Raw genomic sequence first — 19,305 nt, forward strand, 5'->3', positions numbered from 1 at the left:
AAAAGGTTCTGTCAAGATATGTAAATGATTCATCCTATAAAGGGAGTGACAAAAATAAGTTATTTTATCTATTTTAACCATAGGGTCTGACAGACCCAAGTCTGAATCTTACCTCTGACCTTTGCTACCTGTACGACTCGGGCAAGTCACTTAATCATACCAACCCTCCGTTCCTCTCCATAGAGTGGATACTGCCTATCTCAAAATGGTGAGATAATTAAATGTGTATGAAGTGTTCAGCAAAATACACAGCACACACGTACTCGAAATCAGTTACTTCAATAAGAAATACTGTTCAAGTCAATAAATAAAAATCATTTATACCTTAACCCAATTATAACTTTACAAGGAAAAAAATGTTTAAGCACTAGAAGGACACTGAAAATCAATCTTTCATGGTTCCATATAAACCCTCAGATCGTGCAAATCCCTGGGTTTCCACGAACTACAGCACCATAAACGTATGCAAGTACTAAGTGTCCAGGCTCAAAAAATGGAATTTAATGTAATATGCCAGCACACATCAAGTGGTAAATACTTGCCTTACTAGACTGAGTCATTAAAATGTGAATCCAAAATGACCTGAAATCTATGCAGATGGAAATTTACACACAAGGACCATCTGTCAAAAGCAAAGTAATTCCTAACCTCCCAGCAATTTCACTTTACTATTTTTTCCAGCAGTCTCCTGCAGCAACCAGCTTCACTCACTGTGTATAATAAACACAACTGAAGCCTGATGAACGGAAAACTCCATTTGTAATCACGATATTACAGGTTCGAATCTCTCGCTAGTGTGTGAAACTCGGACAAGCTGTTAAAATAACTAAGCCTGCATTTCCACATCCGTAAAAAATATTACTACCGCCCGGGTCGCTGGGGCTACGGCGCCGGCCAAGTGCAGCTGCGTGAGCGCGCTCTGCAAACTGTCGCACAAACGTCATTACAGTTGAGGCTCTCACGACCTGAGGAAAAATTTATTCAAAACCTGAGAAATCGAATCCGCCAGTTCGTTGCACAGACAGTACCTAACTGGTCTTACTACCGCACGCCGTGGCAGTACTCCAGGATGTTCACGTAACACCACCACCATCTCGGTCCGGGGGGCTCGGAAGACACATTCCCACGCAAACAGCCGAGGCGTAAAGGCATCTTCGCTGGCAACCAAGCCATCAAGGCACGGGATAATTCTCCGACTTCCCCTACAGGCTCATGAAACTATTTGATAGATTCTAAAAAGATTAAGGCGCTGGAAATTAATGTACCTTCGGCGGACAAGCCGACGCATCTCAACACTCACAGGTGTTTGTACCTTCTGCGCTCCGTTTACGAGGGTTACTTGTTCCCAAACAACCGGATCCGAGACACACGCACTCACACCACAAAGCACAGAAAACCCTGGTTCCTGGGTGTCAGGGAGCTGACACACAACAAGGCACGCCGAAACAAAGGACGCCCAAAGCACCTCGCTCCTCCCCGTCCGCGAACCACTGTGCGGGCGCGGGCGCGGGGCCGCGGAGGGCGAGGTTCTCACCCGGGGCTCAGCGCGCGGCGCCCGGCCGTCACCTGGCGGGGCATTTTTCGCGAAGTTTCAGAGTCAACAAAGAAGTTTTGTTGTCGAGGGGAGGGCCCGGGCGGCCAGAAGCGAAACCACAAAAAGGAAGACCAAGCCGAGCGGGCCAAGGGCGTGGAATCCGCCCCCACCCTCGCAGCGGCGACCACCGCGCGGCCCCGGGGCTGGGGGGAGGGGCAGCGGGAGGGGGAGGGCGGGAGGCCGCGCGGGCCCCGATCCCCGCCGCGCGAAGTCCCCGGCCCCGCGCGCCCCCGCCCTCCGTGCGCACCGGCGGGAAACGGCGGGGGGCGCCGAGCGGTCACCTTCCGCTCCCCGCCGCCCCTCGCGCCGGCCGCTCGGCGGGCAAACGGCCCCGGGCGCCCCGACCCCGCCGCTGTCACCGCGCGCCCCCGCCCCGAGGAAGGCGCCCCCCGCCGCGCCGCGCCGCCCAGGCCCGCCGCCCGCCTCGAGCGCCGCGGTCGGCGGGGCCTGGCCCGAACCCAGGCGCTGCTGCAAGGGCGCGGGCGCCGCCGCTTACCTTCCTCGGCGGTGTCCATCTTGTCTGGGGGGGCGGCGGTGACGCAGCCGCGAGGCTCCCGCGGCCGGGGCCGGGGCCGGGGCCGCAGCCGGAGCCTTCCGGCCGGGGCGGGGAGGGAGGGGGGGGAGGAGGGAGGCGGGAGCGGAGCCGGGCCTGGGCAGGTGCGTGTGCTCAGGTGCGAGGGAGGCAGCGAGAGGAAGGAGAGAGGGGGAGAGGGAGAGGGACACAGGCTGACAGAAAGCGGACGTGAGAGGGGAGGGGGCGGGGAGAGCGGAGCGGAGAGGCCTGGGCGGGGCGCCGGGCGGAAGGGGCGGGAGCGCCCCCCACGACGTGTGTCGTCACTTCCGCCCCCGGCGGGCGCCGGGGCGGGGCGGGGCGGGGCGGGGCGGGGCGGGGGCGGCGGGCGTCCGGCTCCGGGCTGCCTCGGTGTCGGGAGGCTCAGGGCTCCTCGGGGTGACAAGACGGGCTCCGCGTCCCTCCCCGCGCCGCCAGCGGCTCGTGCCGCCCGTCTGCACAGGGCCCAGGAATGTGCATGTTTGCTCGGCCCTCGGGGCGTTCTGCCGCACGTTTCCAGGAAGTACGGAAAGAAGACGCGCGCCAGCGCTGCCGGGTCCCTGCTGGGAGACCCGCTGGAAGGACGTCGGCAAACCCCAGGCTGAGGGTCGGAACGCCCGCCGCTAACAGCGCGGCCAGAGCGGCCGGACCTGATGCGCCCAGCCCGCCTCTGCGCCGGCCGCCGCACCCCTTTGCTCAGCATAAGCTTGCCTTTTCTCTCAGTGAAGGTTTATTTGGAAAATACGGTTTATGCCCCCCCCCCCCGGGGGGGCGGGGCTCAGCGGTTGAGCGTCTGCCTTCAGCCCAGGGCGTGATCCCGGGGTCCTGGGATCGAGTCCCACGTGGGGCCCCCTCGGGGAGCCTGCTTCTCCCTCTGCCTGTACCCCTGCCCCTCTCTGTGTGTCTCTCAGGAATAAATAAATAAAATACTTTTAAAAAGAAAATGCGGTTTAGAAAGGCCACCACCCTTGACTCGCCTGAGTAGAAAGCAAAGTAACCATCCACACACAACACACAGATATTTTAAACACTATGCGGATGATTTGCAGACATAGATTCAAGAATGCTAGCAATCTTTTCCATCTGTGTGACTAAAGGAATTGGAAAGACCCCCTTCCTCCGAGCCTCCCAAATCAGAACGAGACATAGAATAAAGATGGTGAAGCGGAGTCCTCCAAAAAGAGAGCAACTCGTGACAACTAATGTCAGGATTTGGCTGACTTCGCTGTTTCCCGACACTAGAAGGCAAATCCTTGACACGATAACGGACACCCACTGAGCTTGAGAATTGATCACATTTAAGCTTTTCCTTTAAAATGCTGATACTATCTCCCAAGAGATTGATTTGAAGGAAGCTCATTGCCCATCCCCCCTCCCCTCTCCCCCCCCCCCCCCCCCCCCCCCGCCCCAGCCAACCCCAACCTGAGCTCACACCCCCGTGAGGCCTGAGGCCGAGCACTTCTCACCGAGCCCAGTCCAGGAGCACAGCTCAGGACCACCAAAGCCGGCCTCCCGTTGCATGGCATAGGGGGAGGGATTCCGGGAGACCGACTTGGAGATTCGCTGAAGGAAGTACTGGTAATATTCCAGGGCAGGTATATAAACCTCAGGGCAGCATGCCGCAGATTGGAGGGAAACGTGTATATGTGGTAGGGTGGAGGGCTCCCTCTTGTCTTTACATGTCTTACATACTGAAACTCAGAAACTTTACTTCTAGAGTTGAGAATTACCCCAACCTTTTATCGTTTAGCCTTTGGAAGTTAAATATAAGAGTAATAAGCCAACATTCACTGAGTCCCTGCTACATACCAAACACTGGTCCTCACAACAGCCTTTTGAGATACATAGACAAGTCACTCTTGGTTGCCACTGACAAGAACCCAACTAAACGTGTAGGCAATGTTGGAGTGTGCTGTTGATCTGAACAAATTGTGGCAGGAGTAGTGGTGTAATGGACCTGAACGACTGCTAGAACCAGAGTCCCTCTCTCTGCCCTCATCCCTAAATTCTGGTTCTCCCTGCATACAAGTTTCATGCTGTCAGGCCAACTTCCTCCATACCGCTGGAGAAAAGGCCACTGGTAGATCTCAAGTTTACATCTTTAGCCTCACCATCAGATGGGCTGTGGGTGATGATCTCTAGTGCCAAGTTAAAAATTCCCAGGGAAGGACAGGTAATTGGTCCAGGTAGGTGCCCATCCCTGAACCAAATGATTGTGCTAAAGAGCCGAGATCTGTAAAAACATGGACACTGCCACTGAACTACATTATCGAGGTGATGAAAGGAACATTTCCCCTGAGAAAGGGGAGGACAAAATAATACATGTGCATTGTGTTAGAATTACTGTTTTCAAATGAGAACACCAATGTTATGTAAAAATATTTTCATTTGCCACACTTTTATCCAAGGAAACCAATGTTAAATTAGATACAGAATTTTAATCTGGAACAAATGTTATTTTGATCAAAACAAACTCTTAAAGGTAAAACATACACATAGCTCTAGCCTCATTTGTGTGTCTACTGTGTCATGAGGATACTATAGTGATGCTGGATTTCCATATGGCAATAAAATGAGCAAGAGGAGACCTGCAAGACTATATTTTGGGCACAAACTATAACAATAACAATAATTAACCAAACTCCTTATTATGTCCAATGAACATTAATAGCAATCTGTGTAGTAAATGTTATACTCATTTTACGGAGGAGGAATCTGAGACTCACAACTGATAAGTAACTAGCTTGTGGCCATATACATAGAAGAGGAACCAGAATCAACTGTGGGCCTCCCAAGTTTTATTTTTTTTTTTTCCCAAGTTTTAAACCTTACCAGTTTGCCATTAACAGCCACCCTCTTCACACTGACATTAAACTCAACTTTTTACTGTGAGCCCATGTTTATATGAAAACCCATGACTTTGCAACAGTTGCACAAAATTGTTGCTGAACAAGCATAGATATGGTAATTAGGCAAAATGCTTTACCATAAGCTTAAAATTGTCAACATTGACAAATTATCAGGACACTTGGGTGGCTCAGCGGTTTGAGCATCTGCCTTCAGCTCAGGGTGTGATCCTGGGTCCAGGGATCGAGTCCCACTTCAGGCTCCCTGCGAGGAACCTACTTCTCCCTCTGTGTGCGCCTCTGCTTCTGTGTCTCTCATGAGTAAATAAATAAAATCTTAAAAAAATATATATGAAGGCAATTTATGGCATTACCTAATACTAAACTCTTCCTATTTTCTTTCCTTTTCCTTGTCCCTTCCTTCCTGTCTTCCCTTCCCCTTCCATCTTCCCTTCCCTTCCACCTTTCTTTTCTATTTTTCTTGCCTTCTGCAGTGAAATAAAATAGCAATGTGGTCAAGAACATGGGAGCCAAAAGGGAGAGGCATGTAGGTGGCAGACAGAGAAGACCGATATGGTTGGACAACTGATAATGTTGAGAAAATAAGTAAAGATATTGAAAATAATGCTCACTTTCCCACACTGAAGAAAATACTAACAAGGAAAGGAGAAAAGCTAGAGGTCTTGGATTGGAAATGTAGGTATCATTATGAACTCGCTTTAAAAATATAAGCAGATAAAGAAATTTATAGGCTTGTATTATATAAAATACATATTAGATATTATATAAACTGGGAAATACATATATAAATATAAATAAATAAAAATATATATACTTCCATATTTCCTAGTTGTGTCCTCTGAGAGAATCTATATGCAGTGATACCTGAATAGTCCTGAACACATTAAGTATGTAGATTTTGGTTTCCTTTTTTTTTTTTTAGATTTTATTTATTTATTCATGAGAGACACAGAGGAAGAGACATAGGCAGAGGGAGGAGCTGGCTCCCTGCAGGGAGCCCAATGTGAGACTTAATCTCAGGACCCTGGGATCAGGACCCGAGCCAAAGGCAGATGCTCAACAATCGAGCCATGCAGGCGCCCCAATAATTTGTTAATGTTAACAATTTTAAGCTTATACTAAAGCATTTTGCCTAATTACCATATCTATGCTTGTTCAGCATCAATTTTGTAGAACCACGTTCCACTGAAAGGAACCAAGACTATATGATACCATAATGATGGATACATGTGATTATACATTTGTCCAAACTCAAAGAATGTACAACAGCAAGAGTGAGCTATAATGTCAACTATGGATTCTGGGTGATTATGGCATATCAATGTAGATTCATCAGTTGTAACAGGTGTCCCACTCTGGTGGGGATGTTGATAACAGGCTATGCATGTGTAGGGGCAGGGGGTGTATGGGAAACCTCCGTAACATCCTCCTAATTTTGCTCTGAACCTTAAACTGTCCTAAAAAAATAAAGTCTGAATATTTTTTAAGTATTCATGTGGAAAAGAAGGGGAACCCAAATTCTGAATATCAGATTTTTGGGCTGGAGCAGGAAAAGTAAATGAGCCAAGAACATCTTATAAGAGAAATTAAGGAAATGCTCAAAGGCTGATGAGGGCATGTTCAAAAGATGCTGAAACCAGCTCAAAGGGGCTCCCATTGGACAAACTGGGGACAACTTGAGCATGAAATATTTACAGTTAATGGGTTCTAACAAATTGAAAAAAATAGGAATCCATGAGTTTGTGGTGACATGAATAACTAGGGCGAAAGAAAAGCTCTCCCTTTGCAGTATTATGACAACCAATAAATGTAAAAGAAATGATAGAGTAAATGGCTTGCCAACCATTATGATGATTCAGCCTGGAGTTGTCAATTTAGGGTAAGATGGGAACAGGATTTTGGCATATTGTTGAACTATTTTCCAACAGTTACAAAAGAAATGAGGAACTGCAGTGAAGACAATCTGCATGACTAAATGATCAGGGTGGTCAGCATCACCAGTGATGGAACCAACTAATATAATGAGAAAACAAAGCTTGCCAAAAATGCATTCCTGATTCTGCGCTTGAGGAAACAGCAGATGGCCCCAGACTGAAGGTCATCCTAAGCTGGCAAGGACAGAAAAAGGGAGTGACAGGATCTGTTCCAGACTGGGGGAAGCATGACAACTAAAATGTAATGTGTGTTTCTGGATGAGATCCTGCACCAGAAAACTTAAAAAGACATTTGAGACAATTGGCAAAATTGGAATTTGAATAGAGTCTTTTTTTTTTTTAAGATTTTATTTATTTATTTATTTATTTACTTACTTACTTACTTATTTGAGACAGAGAGACAGAAGCAGAAACATAGGCAAAGGGAGAAGCAGGCTTCATGCAGGGAGCCCGATGTGGGACTCCATCCCCGGACTCCAGGATCCTGCCCTGAGCCAAAGGCAGGTGCTAAACTGCTGAGCCACCCAGGGATCCCTGGATAGAGTCTTTGAATGTTAATGTTGTATCAATGTTGATTTCCTGACTTCTTCAGAGATCTTTGTTTAGTGAAATACATACTAGAGTGTTTAGGTTTGATGTTAAGATTAGGCTTGAAGCTTACAATTCAGAAAAAGACTGTGTGTGTGTGTGTGTGTGTGTGTGTGTGTGTGTGTGTATGAGAGAAAGGGGGAAGAGGTTAAAAGCTAGTGAATCTGAGTGAAGGTGATATGAGAGTTTTTTGTACTATACTTGCAATGTTTCTGTGTGAAATTATTCTAAAATAGTTTTTTTAAAGGTAAAGTCAGTAAGTGCTGATGGAACTCCAAAGCCATAGTTCTCAAATGTGGGGGATCAGTCATAACTACCTTTGGCAATTGGATAAAAATCTAATTGGATAAAAATCTATGGACTTTTTTCCCAGAAGAATTCCATAAGCACAAAATGTTACATTCAATTTCAGAGGGTAGTTCAAGGGATGGCTTCAAGTCCATGACCAAGTTCCTGGTTAAAAATACCTCTCAGGGCAGCCTGGATGGCTCAGTGGTTGGGCAGCCTGGGTGGCTCAGCGATTTAGCGCCTGCCTTCAGCCCAGGGCCTGATCCTGGAGACCCGGGATCCAGTCCCACATCAGGCTCCCTGCAGGGAGCCTGCTTCTCCCTCTGCCTGTGTCTCTGCCTCTCTCTCTATCTGTGCCTTTCATGAATAAATAAATAAAATCTTAAAAAAAAAAACTCTCAGTTACATTACTGAGAAAAATGATAACGTTCATTTCCTTTTCCAAGAATATAGCAGGCTAGGGTATTGAAGCCAACAGTTGGAAGATGCTAGGTTAAAAAAAATATATATATATATATATAATATATATATATATATAAAACATACTCTTACACGTTGAGAAAAATGATAAAGAAATTACTGAGCTAAAATCTAAAGACAAAAGGTAAGTGGAACTTGGAAGTTACTTTTGCTCTGCTGAGCTAGGCAAATTTGAACTTGTGTTTTGATAGCTTTCAGGAGCAAGAAAAATAATTACAGAAGCCCAGAACCTGCCCAGCATGAGACTTTGTTAAGGGACCTTCTACCAGGATTCTCCCCAAAGCCCATAGGGCTGCTATCTCTGGACAATGGTGAGCCAGAAATAAAGCTGACCCCTCTCCAAGACATCTAGGAAAAGTTGTCTGCTGATGATACCCATGAACCAGCCCTGGCATGGACTGCACCCCAAACTCCTATCAGTCCAGTGGCCAAATAATCTCTGACAGTGAATTCAGTTCAAAATGATCTTGGACCATTGGGAGCCCCAAGCACCTGATAGAAGCAAATGTGGATTCTCTCTAGAGGAATGCACTGCTGCCTGGCTGCGTTGGTCTTCTGGGAACATAAAAGAATACCACAGACTGGGTAGCTTAAACAATTTATTTTGTCACGGTTGTAGAGCTGAGAATACAAGGTCAAGATGACATTAAGGTTGGTTTCTCTCCTGGGGCCTCTCGCCTTGCCTTGCAGACAGCTGCCTTCTCGCTACACATTCTCACATGCTCTTTTTTATGTGTACACATGTCCTTGGTGTTTCTTCTTCCTCCTTCAAGGACTGGTATCCTATTGGATTAGAGCCTTGCCTACATGACCTCATTTAATTACTTCCTTAAGGCTCTATCTGTTAATATAGTCACATTAGGAGGTAAGGCTTAAAAAATGAATCTTAAGGGAATATGATTCAGTCCATAACACCAGCCCTTAAAGAACCTCCACAAAAAAAAGGTTACAATGAGCTGCACACAATAAGCATAACCAAATACATGTGTGGATGTTCATATATATATCACAAGATACCTTGAGCAAGAACTCACATAACAGCAAAAACCATCCCACAAAGACTTCAGATATGGAAATTCCTAGACACAGATTATAAAGAAACTACACTTACGATATTTTTAAAACAGCGATGAAACAATTTTATTTTAAAATGTTAATTTTAGGGATGCCTGGGTGGCTCAGTGGTTGAGAGCATCCTTTCAGCCCAGGGTGTGATCCTGGAGTACCAGGATCGGATCATGATCCTGGGGTCGTGGGATCGAGTCCCACATCGGGCTCCCTGCATGGAGCCTGCTTCTCCCTCTGCCTGTGTCTTTGTCTCTCTCTCTGTCTGTCTCTCATGAATAAATAAATAAAATCTTTTAAAAATAGAATAAAATGTTAATTTTATAACAGAATTACATCTTTGCCACCATTTAAACATAAACTGAAATTTTTTACTGATCGAGAAACAAAGGTATATATAATTTTTGAGGGAGTGTACAAGCAAAATCTTTAGCAAGCTACATTGTAACATGCCGATAGAGGTCTGTAGCCTCTGGGCCTTCATGAGGGTGGCCGCCTTTCATTCACTGATGTATCCCAGAGGCCAACACACGCCTTGACATGTAGTAGCATGTCAGTAAATATTAGCTGAATAAATGAAGTATAATTTTTCAGGAGATAACTTTTTGATTCTGGAATAACAATATATGTATGAAGGCCTTTCTTAGGAAGAGACAAATTAATTCCTATCATAGCTGAAATATCAATTGAGCAACAATGATACATCACATTTAGAGTGTCTGTTCTTTTTATATCTGCATTTCTTGGTTGTAATAAATTCAATTTCAGTACTTCATGCAGATATTCTCAACAAAGATGTCCATTGAGTCAAATCAAATCATCAAAATAGAGTACCAAGAGTTTCTTGTTACTGACATAGTTGTTTACAAAATCTGGGGAAAGGGATCCCTGGGTGGCTCAGCGGTTTAGCACCTGCCTTCAGCCCAGGGCATGATCATCCTGGAGTCCCAGGATTGAGTCCCACATTGAGCTCCCTGCAAGGAGCCTGCTTCTCCCTCTGCCTGTGTCTCCTCTGCCTCTGTGTGTGTATGTGTGTGTGTCTCTCATGAATAAATAAATAAAATCTTTTTTTTTTAAGATTTTATTTATTTATGAGAGACATAGAGAGAGAGAGAGAGGCAGAGACACAGGCAGAGGGAGGAGAAGCAGGCTCCATGCAAGGAGCCCGACATGGGACTTGATCCCAGCATTTGGGATCAGGCCCTGAGCCAAAGGCAGATGGTCAACCACTGAGCCACCCAGGCGTCCCTAAATAAATAAAATCTTAAAAAAAAAAATCCACATAAAACATACAGAGAAGGTGATGAAAAGAGTACAATAAATATCCATACATCTTCAAGCCCAGATTCAACAACTGTTTATAATTATCCATATTTATTTTTTTCTTAAAGATTTTGCTTATTTATTCATGAGAAACAGAGAGAGGCAGAGACACAGGCAAAGGGAGAAGCAGGCTCCCTATGGTGAGCCTGATGCAGGACTTGATCCCAGGACCCTGGGATCATGACCTGAGCTGAAGGCAGACGCTTCAAAGACTGAGCCACCCCGGTATCCTGAAAAAATTTTTTTCTGTAACTCAAACATCTAATCTATCTAGCCTCATGAATTGCCACCAATTTAAGTCTGTATGGTCACCACCCTTATTCTATTTTTTTGTAAGATTTTATTTATTCATGACACACACACACACACACAGAGGCAGAGATACAGGCAGAGGGAGAGGCAGGCTCCATGCAGGAAGCCCGGTGTGGGACTTGATCCCTGGACTCCAGGGATCACACCCTGACCTAAAGGCAGATGCTCAACTGCTGAGCAACCCAGGTGTCCCACCACCCTTATTCTAAAATAGTCCCAAGGAGGCACCTGGGTGACTCAGTGGGTTAAGCATCCAATTCTTGATTTCCGCTCAGGTTATGATCTCAGGGTTGTGAGATGGAGCCCCTTGTTGATGGGAACATGAAGTCTGCTTGAGATTCTCTCTCTCTCTCTACCCTCTCCCACACTCATGCTCTCTTTCTCTCTAAAAAATAAAATAAAATAAACAAGAAAAATGAAAATAAAACAGTCCCAGTACCTTTGGTTTTCTGATGACATGTCTGTTGGAAGATCACAGGACAGTTGTTTATACAACATCCGTCATTCTAAGTTTATCTGACTGCTTCTTCCTGTTGTCATTTAACTTGTTTTTTTAGCCTCTCTGTTTCCTGTAAACTGGAAGTTAGCCTGGAGCCTTGATTTGATTTGGGTTAAACATATCTTTAGAAAGAATATTTCAGGGATCCCTGGGTGGCGCAGTGGGTTAGCGCCTGCCTTTGGCCCAGGGTGCGATCTGGGAGACCCGGGATCGAATCCCACGTCAGGCTCCCAGTGCATGGAGCCTGCTTCTCCCTCTGCCTATGTCTCTGCCTCTCTCTCTCTCTCTCTCTGTGTGTGTGTGACTATCATAAATAAATAAAAATTTAAAAAAAAAGAAAGAATATTTCAGGGGCACCTGGGTGGCTCAGTCGGTGAAGCATCTGCCTTCAGCTAAGGTCATGATCTCAGGGTCCTAGAATCAAACCCCAAGTTGGACTCCCTGCTCAGTGGGGACCCTGATTCTCACTCTCTCTCTGCTACTACCCCTGCTTGTATGCTCTCTCTCTCTCTGTCAAATAAATAAATAAAATCTTAAAAAAAAAAAGAAAGAAAGAAAGAAAGCAAGCAAGCATATTTCATAGGTGGTGTTGTATCTTTCTTATGGCAGCACATGGGGAGGCCAGAAAGTCAGGTTGAGCCACTACTAATGTTACTGAATTGGATCACTTAGTTAAGCTGATGGCTACCAAGTCTCACTATTTATTAATAATCTGTTGAGTGGGCAGCCCCAGTGGTTTAGCACTGCCTGCAGCCCAGGATGTGATCCTGGAGACCGGGGATCAAGTCCTACATCGGGCTCCTTGTCCTGCATCAGCCTGCTTCTCCCTCTGCCTGTGTCTCTGCCTCTCTCTCTCTCTCTCAGTGTGTGTGTTCCTCATGAATAAATAAATAAATAAATAAATAAATAAATAAATAAATCTTTAAAAAAAATCTGTTGAGTAATAGTTGAAAGTCACAGTCCTTCACATCCTTTTATTCACATCTTTCTCATTAAGTAGAAGAGCTAGATTTAAAAATTACTCTTCTATTTGAAGTTGCATGTATTCATTTAAAATATTCTTTTTTTAACAAGATTTTTTTAAAAGATTTTTATTTATTTATTCATAGACACACAGAGAAAGAGGCAGAGACACAGGCAGAGGGAGAAGCAGGCTCCATGCAGGTAGCCCAATGTGGGACTCGATCCCGGGTCCCCAGGATCACACCCCAGGCTGCAGGCGGCGCCAAACCGCTGCGCCACCAGGGCTGCCCCATTTAAAGTATTCTTATTGACATTCATAATAACAAGTGTATTTTATTTTATTTTATTTTATTTATTTATTTTTTATGATAGTCACAGAGAGAGACAGAGAGGCAGAGACACAGGCAGAGGGAGAAGCAGGCTCCATGCACCGGGAGCCCGACGTGGGACTCCATCCCGGGTCTCCAGGATCGCGCCCTGGGCCAAAGGCAGGCGCCAAACCGCTGCGCCACCCAGGGATCCCTATTTTATAAGATCTTCTAAGCTCTTTATTACAAAATTGTCCTTTAATTTTTCCTGTGAAATAAAGCCTTGTTCTAATTTGTGTCAGACCAGACTCCTGCTGGTCTTCCCCAGTGACTGGGCCCAGAGCGCTTATCCATGTGATGTAGGCCAGGCCTTGAGAATTTCTCCTGAAAAGACCAAAGGAGGGAAAGATGAAGTTAGGAACCCCTTAACCCCTTCCAAGTCACATCCAAATTCAGATTGAGTTGCCACATTTCTGACCTTACTACTCAACGAAGCCAGATTTTTAAAAAATGCCTTTTACTTAATGGCCATGGTATGCAAAGGTTCACCCACAAACAAGGCAAGGTCCCCAACTATTGTGAAAGGGCAGAATGTGGAAATGGCTGCAGGACTCAACTCAACCAGGGACTGTGCATTCTGTGCTGCAACATCAAAGCAAGATCAATAAGTCCAGGGCAAATACGGTTGAATCCTGGGATGATGTAAAATGCCAGTGGGTGAGCAGGTGCCTAGTAGGGACCAGAGCCCATGAGAGTCAGCAGTTGGCACCAGCCCTGGGACGGCAAAGAGGGTCAAAAACGAGGAATAACATTCGCTCATCCTGCCAACCCAGAGCAAACACAGTGTAAACACCTACCCATACATTTCCTTTTTACTAGGTCTCCCTTCCAGAACAAAGTATAAGCTATAAAGGGTTGCAAGCAAGTTGGGAAATACTAGGCTTCTCTACCATAGGATTTCTGGGTGCCTCTAACCTAATAAAATATGTTGAGGATTTACAAAAAGGGAATGCCACCAGTGGTGTCCACATGTCCGTGGCCACTGAACCCTTCCCCAAAAGGCCATCTCATGCAGCTGGAATGCCCAAGCATGCACTCTACAAAATGTTGAACCAGATAGGCTCATGGGGCCCCGAGGATAAATGAACCAAGAAGTCCACCCTTGAGAGTAGAAAAGCATCTAAATTGGCCATGGAAACTTCCATGGCCAGAGGATCCTATAGCCCAGGAATTCCTTAAAATTGTGTTGGATTTCCCACGCTAAGGCAGATCACCCCAGGCTGGTAACAAATTCCATCTCCAAAGGGGGATGCTGGGTTGCCCTGTGTAAGCTCATGAGTCAGTTCCAGAATGTCACAGGAGCTCTGTGGCAGTCAACAAGCATTTTCAGGAGTGCATGTTCTTCTTAATGTTCTTACTTTTGGGGTGTGAGATAGTAGGCTAAAATGATGGCACCCAAAAAGACATGTCCGTGCCCTAATCCCTGGAACCTGTGAATGTTATCTTATTTGGAAAAGCAGTCTTTACAGGTGTGATTAAGTCAAGGCTCTTGAAATGAGAAGACCATCCTGCATTATCCAGGTGGAGCAAAAATGCAATGACGGGTGTCCTTATAAGAGCGAGGCAGAGAGAGATTTGGGACGTGGAGAGGAGAAAGCCACCTGAAGACGGAGACAGAGGCTGGGGTGGTGCAGCCACAGCCAGGTGCATCCGGAGCCACCAGAAACTGGAAGAGGCGAGGAATGGATTCTCCTCCAGCCTCTGTAGGAAACGTGACCCTCCCAACACCTCGATTTCAGACTTTTACTCCCCGAACTCTGAAATGATACATTTCTGCTTTTTGAAGCTATTCCACTTGTGGTAATTCATTACGGCAGCCACAGAAAACTAAAACAGTGGTTAGGGAATATCTGCGCTCACCACCGGGGTCAGCCTCAGCATGGACTTGCTGAGGTTGCAGCCACTCTAGCCCTGTCTCCGGTTTCCTGGCTTGAAAGGTACATTTTCCAATCTGACTGGCTCCTCACCTGCAATTGTGTCATTGCCCTAAACTGAGGCTCTCCCTTAGAGGTTTTATGGCACCATATAGGGAATCCAAAGGAATCTTTAGGAACTGCCACCTCTCCCTCCTGTATTTATGGAAAGCATTACGCTCGGGAGTGGAAATTCTTCTGTCTCTCTCGTGTGTCTCCGTTACCATGGAACGTTTACGGAGCAGGTTTTCAGTGGAATGTGCTGTTAGACCCTGGAGATAAGCAGATCAGGCAGATCAAAGACTTTCCTCCTGTCCCTGAAAAAGTTACCATTGAATTCAGAAGCTCTTTCTAGGTTTACTGGGTAAGAACCACAACCTCACTTGGGGAACCCAGGGAACAACTTCCATTCTGTTTAGGTGTAATTGAAGTCTAACTAGAACTTCTCAATTTCTTAGGTTCAAATATTGTTTAAGAATATTTTATTTATTTATTTGAGAGAGACGGAGAGGGCGTGAGCAGGGTTAGGGGCAGGAGAGAGAGAAGCAGTTGCCCCACTGAGCCAGGAGCCTAATGGGGGACTCAATCCCAGGACCCTGAGATTGTGACTTGAGCCAGTCAGACGCTTCACTGGCTGAGCCACCCAGGCACCCCTAAATCTTCTTTCTGAGCATTAAAGCATATGACAGACATGTTGTTTGTTTGTGAGGTTCCCCTTCCTCTTTGTCTCCTGGCAACAAGATCTACCTCGCTCACTTGCACTCTCCCTTTTTTAAAGTAAGCTCTACATCCAAGGCCCATGGGGCTTGAACTCACAGTGGGGGGATCAGGAGTCACATGCTCTACTGACTGAGCCAGCAGCAGGCCCCCCCTAGATCTGCCTGTCTTTTAGAGAACTGCTCTTGCATCACCCCAGAGTTCTTAGGGAGTTGGCAGGCTCACCACCAGCTCATTCCCCTTTTCCTCCTTTGCCCCTGGAAAGGGCACAATCTAGTCTGGACAAATGATGCCCACAGGACTGCGCCTCTACTGCCCTTCAGTACATTCACCACCCATCCTCTGACCCCACTCTGAGTCCAGGTTTCTGACACCTTGGTTTGCAATTACATCTATAGTTTGCATATTGATCTCCACAGTACTCTTAAATTTTTGACCAATCATTCAGAAGCTCTGAATAACATCTAACATTGACTGAGCACTTGCTGAGTGCCAGGCCCTGTCCAATGAACTTGTCCAATAATATCTCATTCAAATCTCAACACCCCCTATGAGATAAGAGCTGCAGAGGAGAAGACTCAGATTCGGTGAGTTACCCAGGTCTGACATAACTGAGGTGACGCACTCAGCGTCTGAATCCAGAGCTAGTGCAGGAAATACATCAGGAGACTGGAGTCCCCATCAGAGGTGCTCCTGCTCCCTGTACTGCTGAGTTCATGTGGGGTTTAACCTCACCCACTACTTTCCTGCCTGTGTGCTCCGTGTCCCACTTCTCCGGGGGTGGCCCTCACAGCTGTGTCTCTATACTACACAGTGCCTTATCTCCTCGTGAATTAGACCATGGGGACCATGCTCTTGACGTGTCTAACATCTAGTTATTTTTTTTTAATTTATTTTTTATTGGTGTTCAATTTACTAACATACAGAATAACCCCCAGTGCCCGTCACCCATTCACTCCCACCCCCCGCCCTCCTCCCCTTCTACCACCCCTAGTTCGTTTCCCAGAGTTCGCAGTCTTTACGTTCTGTCTCCCTTTCTGATATTTCCCACACATTTCTTCTCCCTTCCCTTATATTCCCTTTCACTATTATTTATATTCCCCACATGAATGAGAACATATAATGTTTGTCCTTCTCCGACTGACTTACTTCACTCAGCATAATACCCTCCAGTTCCATCCACGTTGAAGCAAATGGTGGGTATTGGTCGTTTCTAATGGCTGAGGAATATTCCATTGTATACATAGACCACATCTTCTTTATCCATTCATCTTTCGTTGGACACCGAGGCTCCTTCCACAGTTTGGCTATCGTGGCCATTGCTGCTATAAACATCGGGGTGCAGGTGTCCCGGGGTTTCATTGCATTTGTATCTTTGGGGTAAATCCCCAACAGTGCAATTGCTGGGTCGTAGGGCAGGTCTATTTTTAACTGTTTGAGAAACCTCCACACAGTTTTCCAGAGTGGAGCAGCCAGGAGGGGCTCGGGCGGCGGCTCCGCGGAGGGGGCTGCGCGGCCCCGGGAGCAGCTCGGAGGGGCTCGGGCAGAGGAAGAGGCTCCGTGCAGAGGGGCCTGCGCGGTTCCAGGAGCAGCTCAGAGGGGCTTGGGCGGCAGCTCCGCGGAGGGGGCTGCGCGGCCCGGGAGCGCGAATCCATCTAGTTATTCACAGAGAGACTCACTACATGAATGGACAACGGCCTACTCATAGAGGATGATAGAACTGTAACCCCCCATCTGCTGCAACCAGCCCAGGAAGCCAAACTTTAACCCCTGTAGCAATTGGCCTAGAAAGATCAGCACTTAATCAATAGCTGTCAGCTTCTCTAACTTTGGGTCCCACTTCCAATCTAGGATCAACGAGAGAAAGCCAAATATGCGTCAGTAACTGATCAAGTAGGATGCCTGCCTCTAGGATCCCCATGCCAGCAGCCTCCACACAGAGCATGTCTGAAGGCTTCTTTTTTGCATTATAAAGCTTCCCCGCTCCTCTGCCTGCCTGAGTGTCTGCCAAACACGGGATGGTGGCTGACTCCATTTGTACAGTAAGCTCTGAATAAATAGCCTTTGCTTTTCTCATTTGGGTGGTCTTTGTTTATTTCCACATCATTTCAGTTTTAACTGGTCTTAAGTCTTTCTCTTCATGCCCTGCCCATCCCTGCCCTTCAGAAAACCTCTGGGGCTCCTAGGTGGCTCAGTTGGTTAAGCATCTGCCTTTGGGTGAAGTCATGATCTTGGGGTCCTGGGTTCGAGCACCAAATCAAGAGAGTTGGGCTCCCTGCTCAGCGGGGGGGCGGGGGTCCTGCTTCTCCCTCTACTTCTGCTCCTCCTGCTTGTGCTCTCTAGCTCACTCACTCTCTCAAATAAATAAATAAAATCTTTAAAAAAAAAAAAAAAGAAAAGGAAAGGAAACCCATCACCATTCCCTCTGGCCTGTCCTTCAGCCTCAAATCTGTCCCATTTTTGTAGCAGTAACCCCGAGCATGCCTTTTCTTGGCAATGACTCATCAGTTTCTTCATCAGGCTACTCTCTTCCATGGCAAGTGAGACCTCCAATCACTGCTTGACACCCACAGAGGCTCATTTTAGCAGTTGCCATGGCAATAGATACACACACACACACACACACACACACACACACACACACACGGAAAGCAGCTCAAAGCAGCCCAGGAGGGACCTGCCTGCCTTTCAGTCTGCCCTGCTCAACCCCCCTCATCTCCTTGCACCCACCCCACACCTCCCAGAATGAAAACTGGGTGGGAGGGAGAATTGTCCATGTCAGTCACTCTTGGGTCCTTGTCTAGCACATCCCCCACATTGGCTCTTAATCATTGGCGTCACTTAGTTGTGCAGCCTGGACTGTGTTGCCTAGCAACAAAATAACAAACAAGGTAAATCGAATCTCCATTGAATCTGCGTGAATGGCTCCGTAACAGGAACCTGCTGTTAGTGCTGCGGTCCCAAGGTGGGGGTGGGGCTAAACTTTTTAAATGTAGGATTAACACATTCAGTAAAAAGTGGGCAAAGCTTAAGTGTACATCTTGATAACTTGTAACCAACACCCAGAACAGGTTATAGTGTATTTCCAGGACTGCACAGAATTCCCTCCTGTCCTTCCCACTCAATACTCACTCCCTAGGGACATGAATGTGACTTCCATCACCATCAATCTGTTCTGCTTTTGAACTTCATAGGAATGGAATCAGACAGGGTGGACCATTTGTGTCTGATTTATTTCACTCATCATTAAGCCAGGGAGGTTTCCCCATTGTGTGTGTGATTCCCTCTACTCTCAGCAACGGAACTGTCAGGGCTTTGAGCTTTGTCTGCCTCCTGGCTTCTCTGCCTCACCTTCGCCACTGAAACTCCTGATGGATGTCCATTTGAACCCAACCCAAGCTCACCAAGCCTCTTTGTAGGCTCTTGCTCATCTCAGCAAGTGGCTGGGGCTGCCGTAGCCTCCTGACCTGTTTTTCCCCATCAATCAGTGTGGCTGAGACCCTGCCTCCCTTGCTCCTACGCAGCCTGAATTAGGGCATCACAGGGCCCAGGCGGCCCAGACAGCAGTAGGCATCAGAATCCTGTCTGCTCCAGATAGTTTCATTCCTTTCCAGTTAGTTCAACTTTTAATTTCTTAAACTGCTTATTTTGAAACAACGTTACAGAAAAGTTGCAATGATAGTGCAGATTCTTCTATACATTTCATCCACATTCTGCAAGTGTTAATATTTTGAACATTTGCTTTACCATTCTTTCTCTCCTGAATAATTTGTGTACATTAATTTTTCTAAACTGTTCGAGAGAGTATATTGTAGACATTGTGCCTCTTTGCCCCTAAATACTT

The 19,305-nt window shown here is 46.5% G+C and overlaps 1 protein-coding gene and 1 long non-coding RNA gene across 3 annotated transcripts in view; both read right to left on the bottom strand.

Moving 5' to 3' along the window:
• The window catches only part of MARCHF6 (membrane associated ring-CH-type finger 6), an 82,679-nt gene extending 80,352 nt beyond the window's left edge, over nt 1-2,327 (bottom strand). The window contains exon 1 of one of the 2 annotated variants that reach the window (XM_035710409.2): nt 2,091-2,327. In XM_035710409.2, coding sequence (XP_035566302.1) covers nt 2,091-2,109 — 19 coding nt within the window. In that variant the 5' untranslated portion in view covers nt 2,110-2,327. The remainder of the gene's footprint in view (nt 1-2,090) is intronic. The other variant, XM_025451462.3, reaches the window with a different exon arrangement.
• Nucleotides 2,328-12,840: 10,513 nt separating this feature from the next.
• Nucleotides 12,841-18,312, bottom strand: LOC112662818 (uncharacterized). Its single transcript, XR_003138860.2, has 3 exons — nt 18,192-18,312; nt 14,799-15,016; nt 12,841-13,155 (listed from the first exon to the last, which is right to left on the bottom strand). It is a non-coding gene; the product is annotated as an uncharacterized LOC112662818 (long non-coding RNA).
• Between the last annotated feature and the right edge of the window lie 993 nt (nt 18,313-19,305).

The sequence above is a fragment of the Canis lupus genome, chromosome 34, assembly GCF_003254725.2.
Source record: "Canis lupus dingo isolate Sandy chromosome 34, ASM325472v2, whole genome shotgun sequence".
In the NCBI taxonomy this organism is placed as follows: Eukaryota; Metazoa; Chordata; class Mammalia; order Carnivora; family Canidae; genus Canis; species Canis lupus.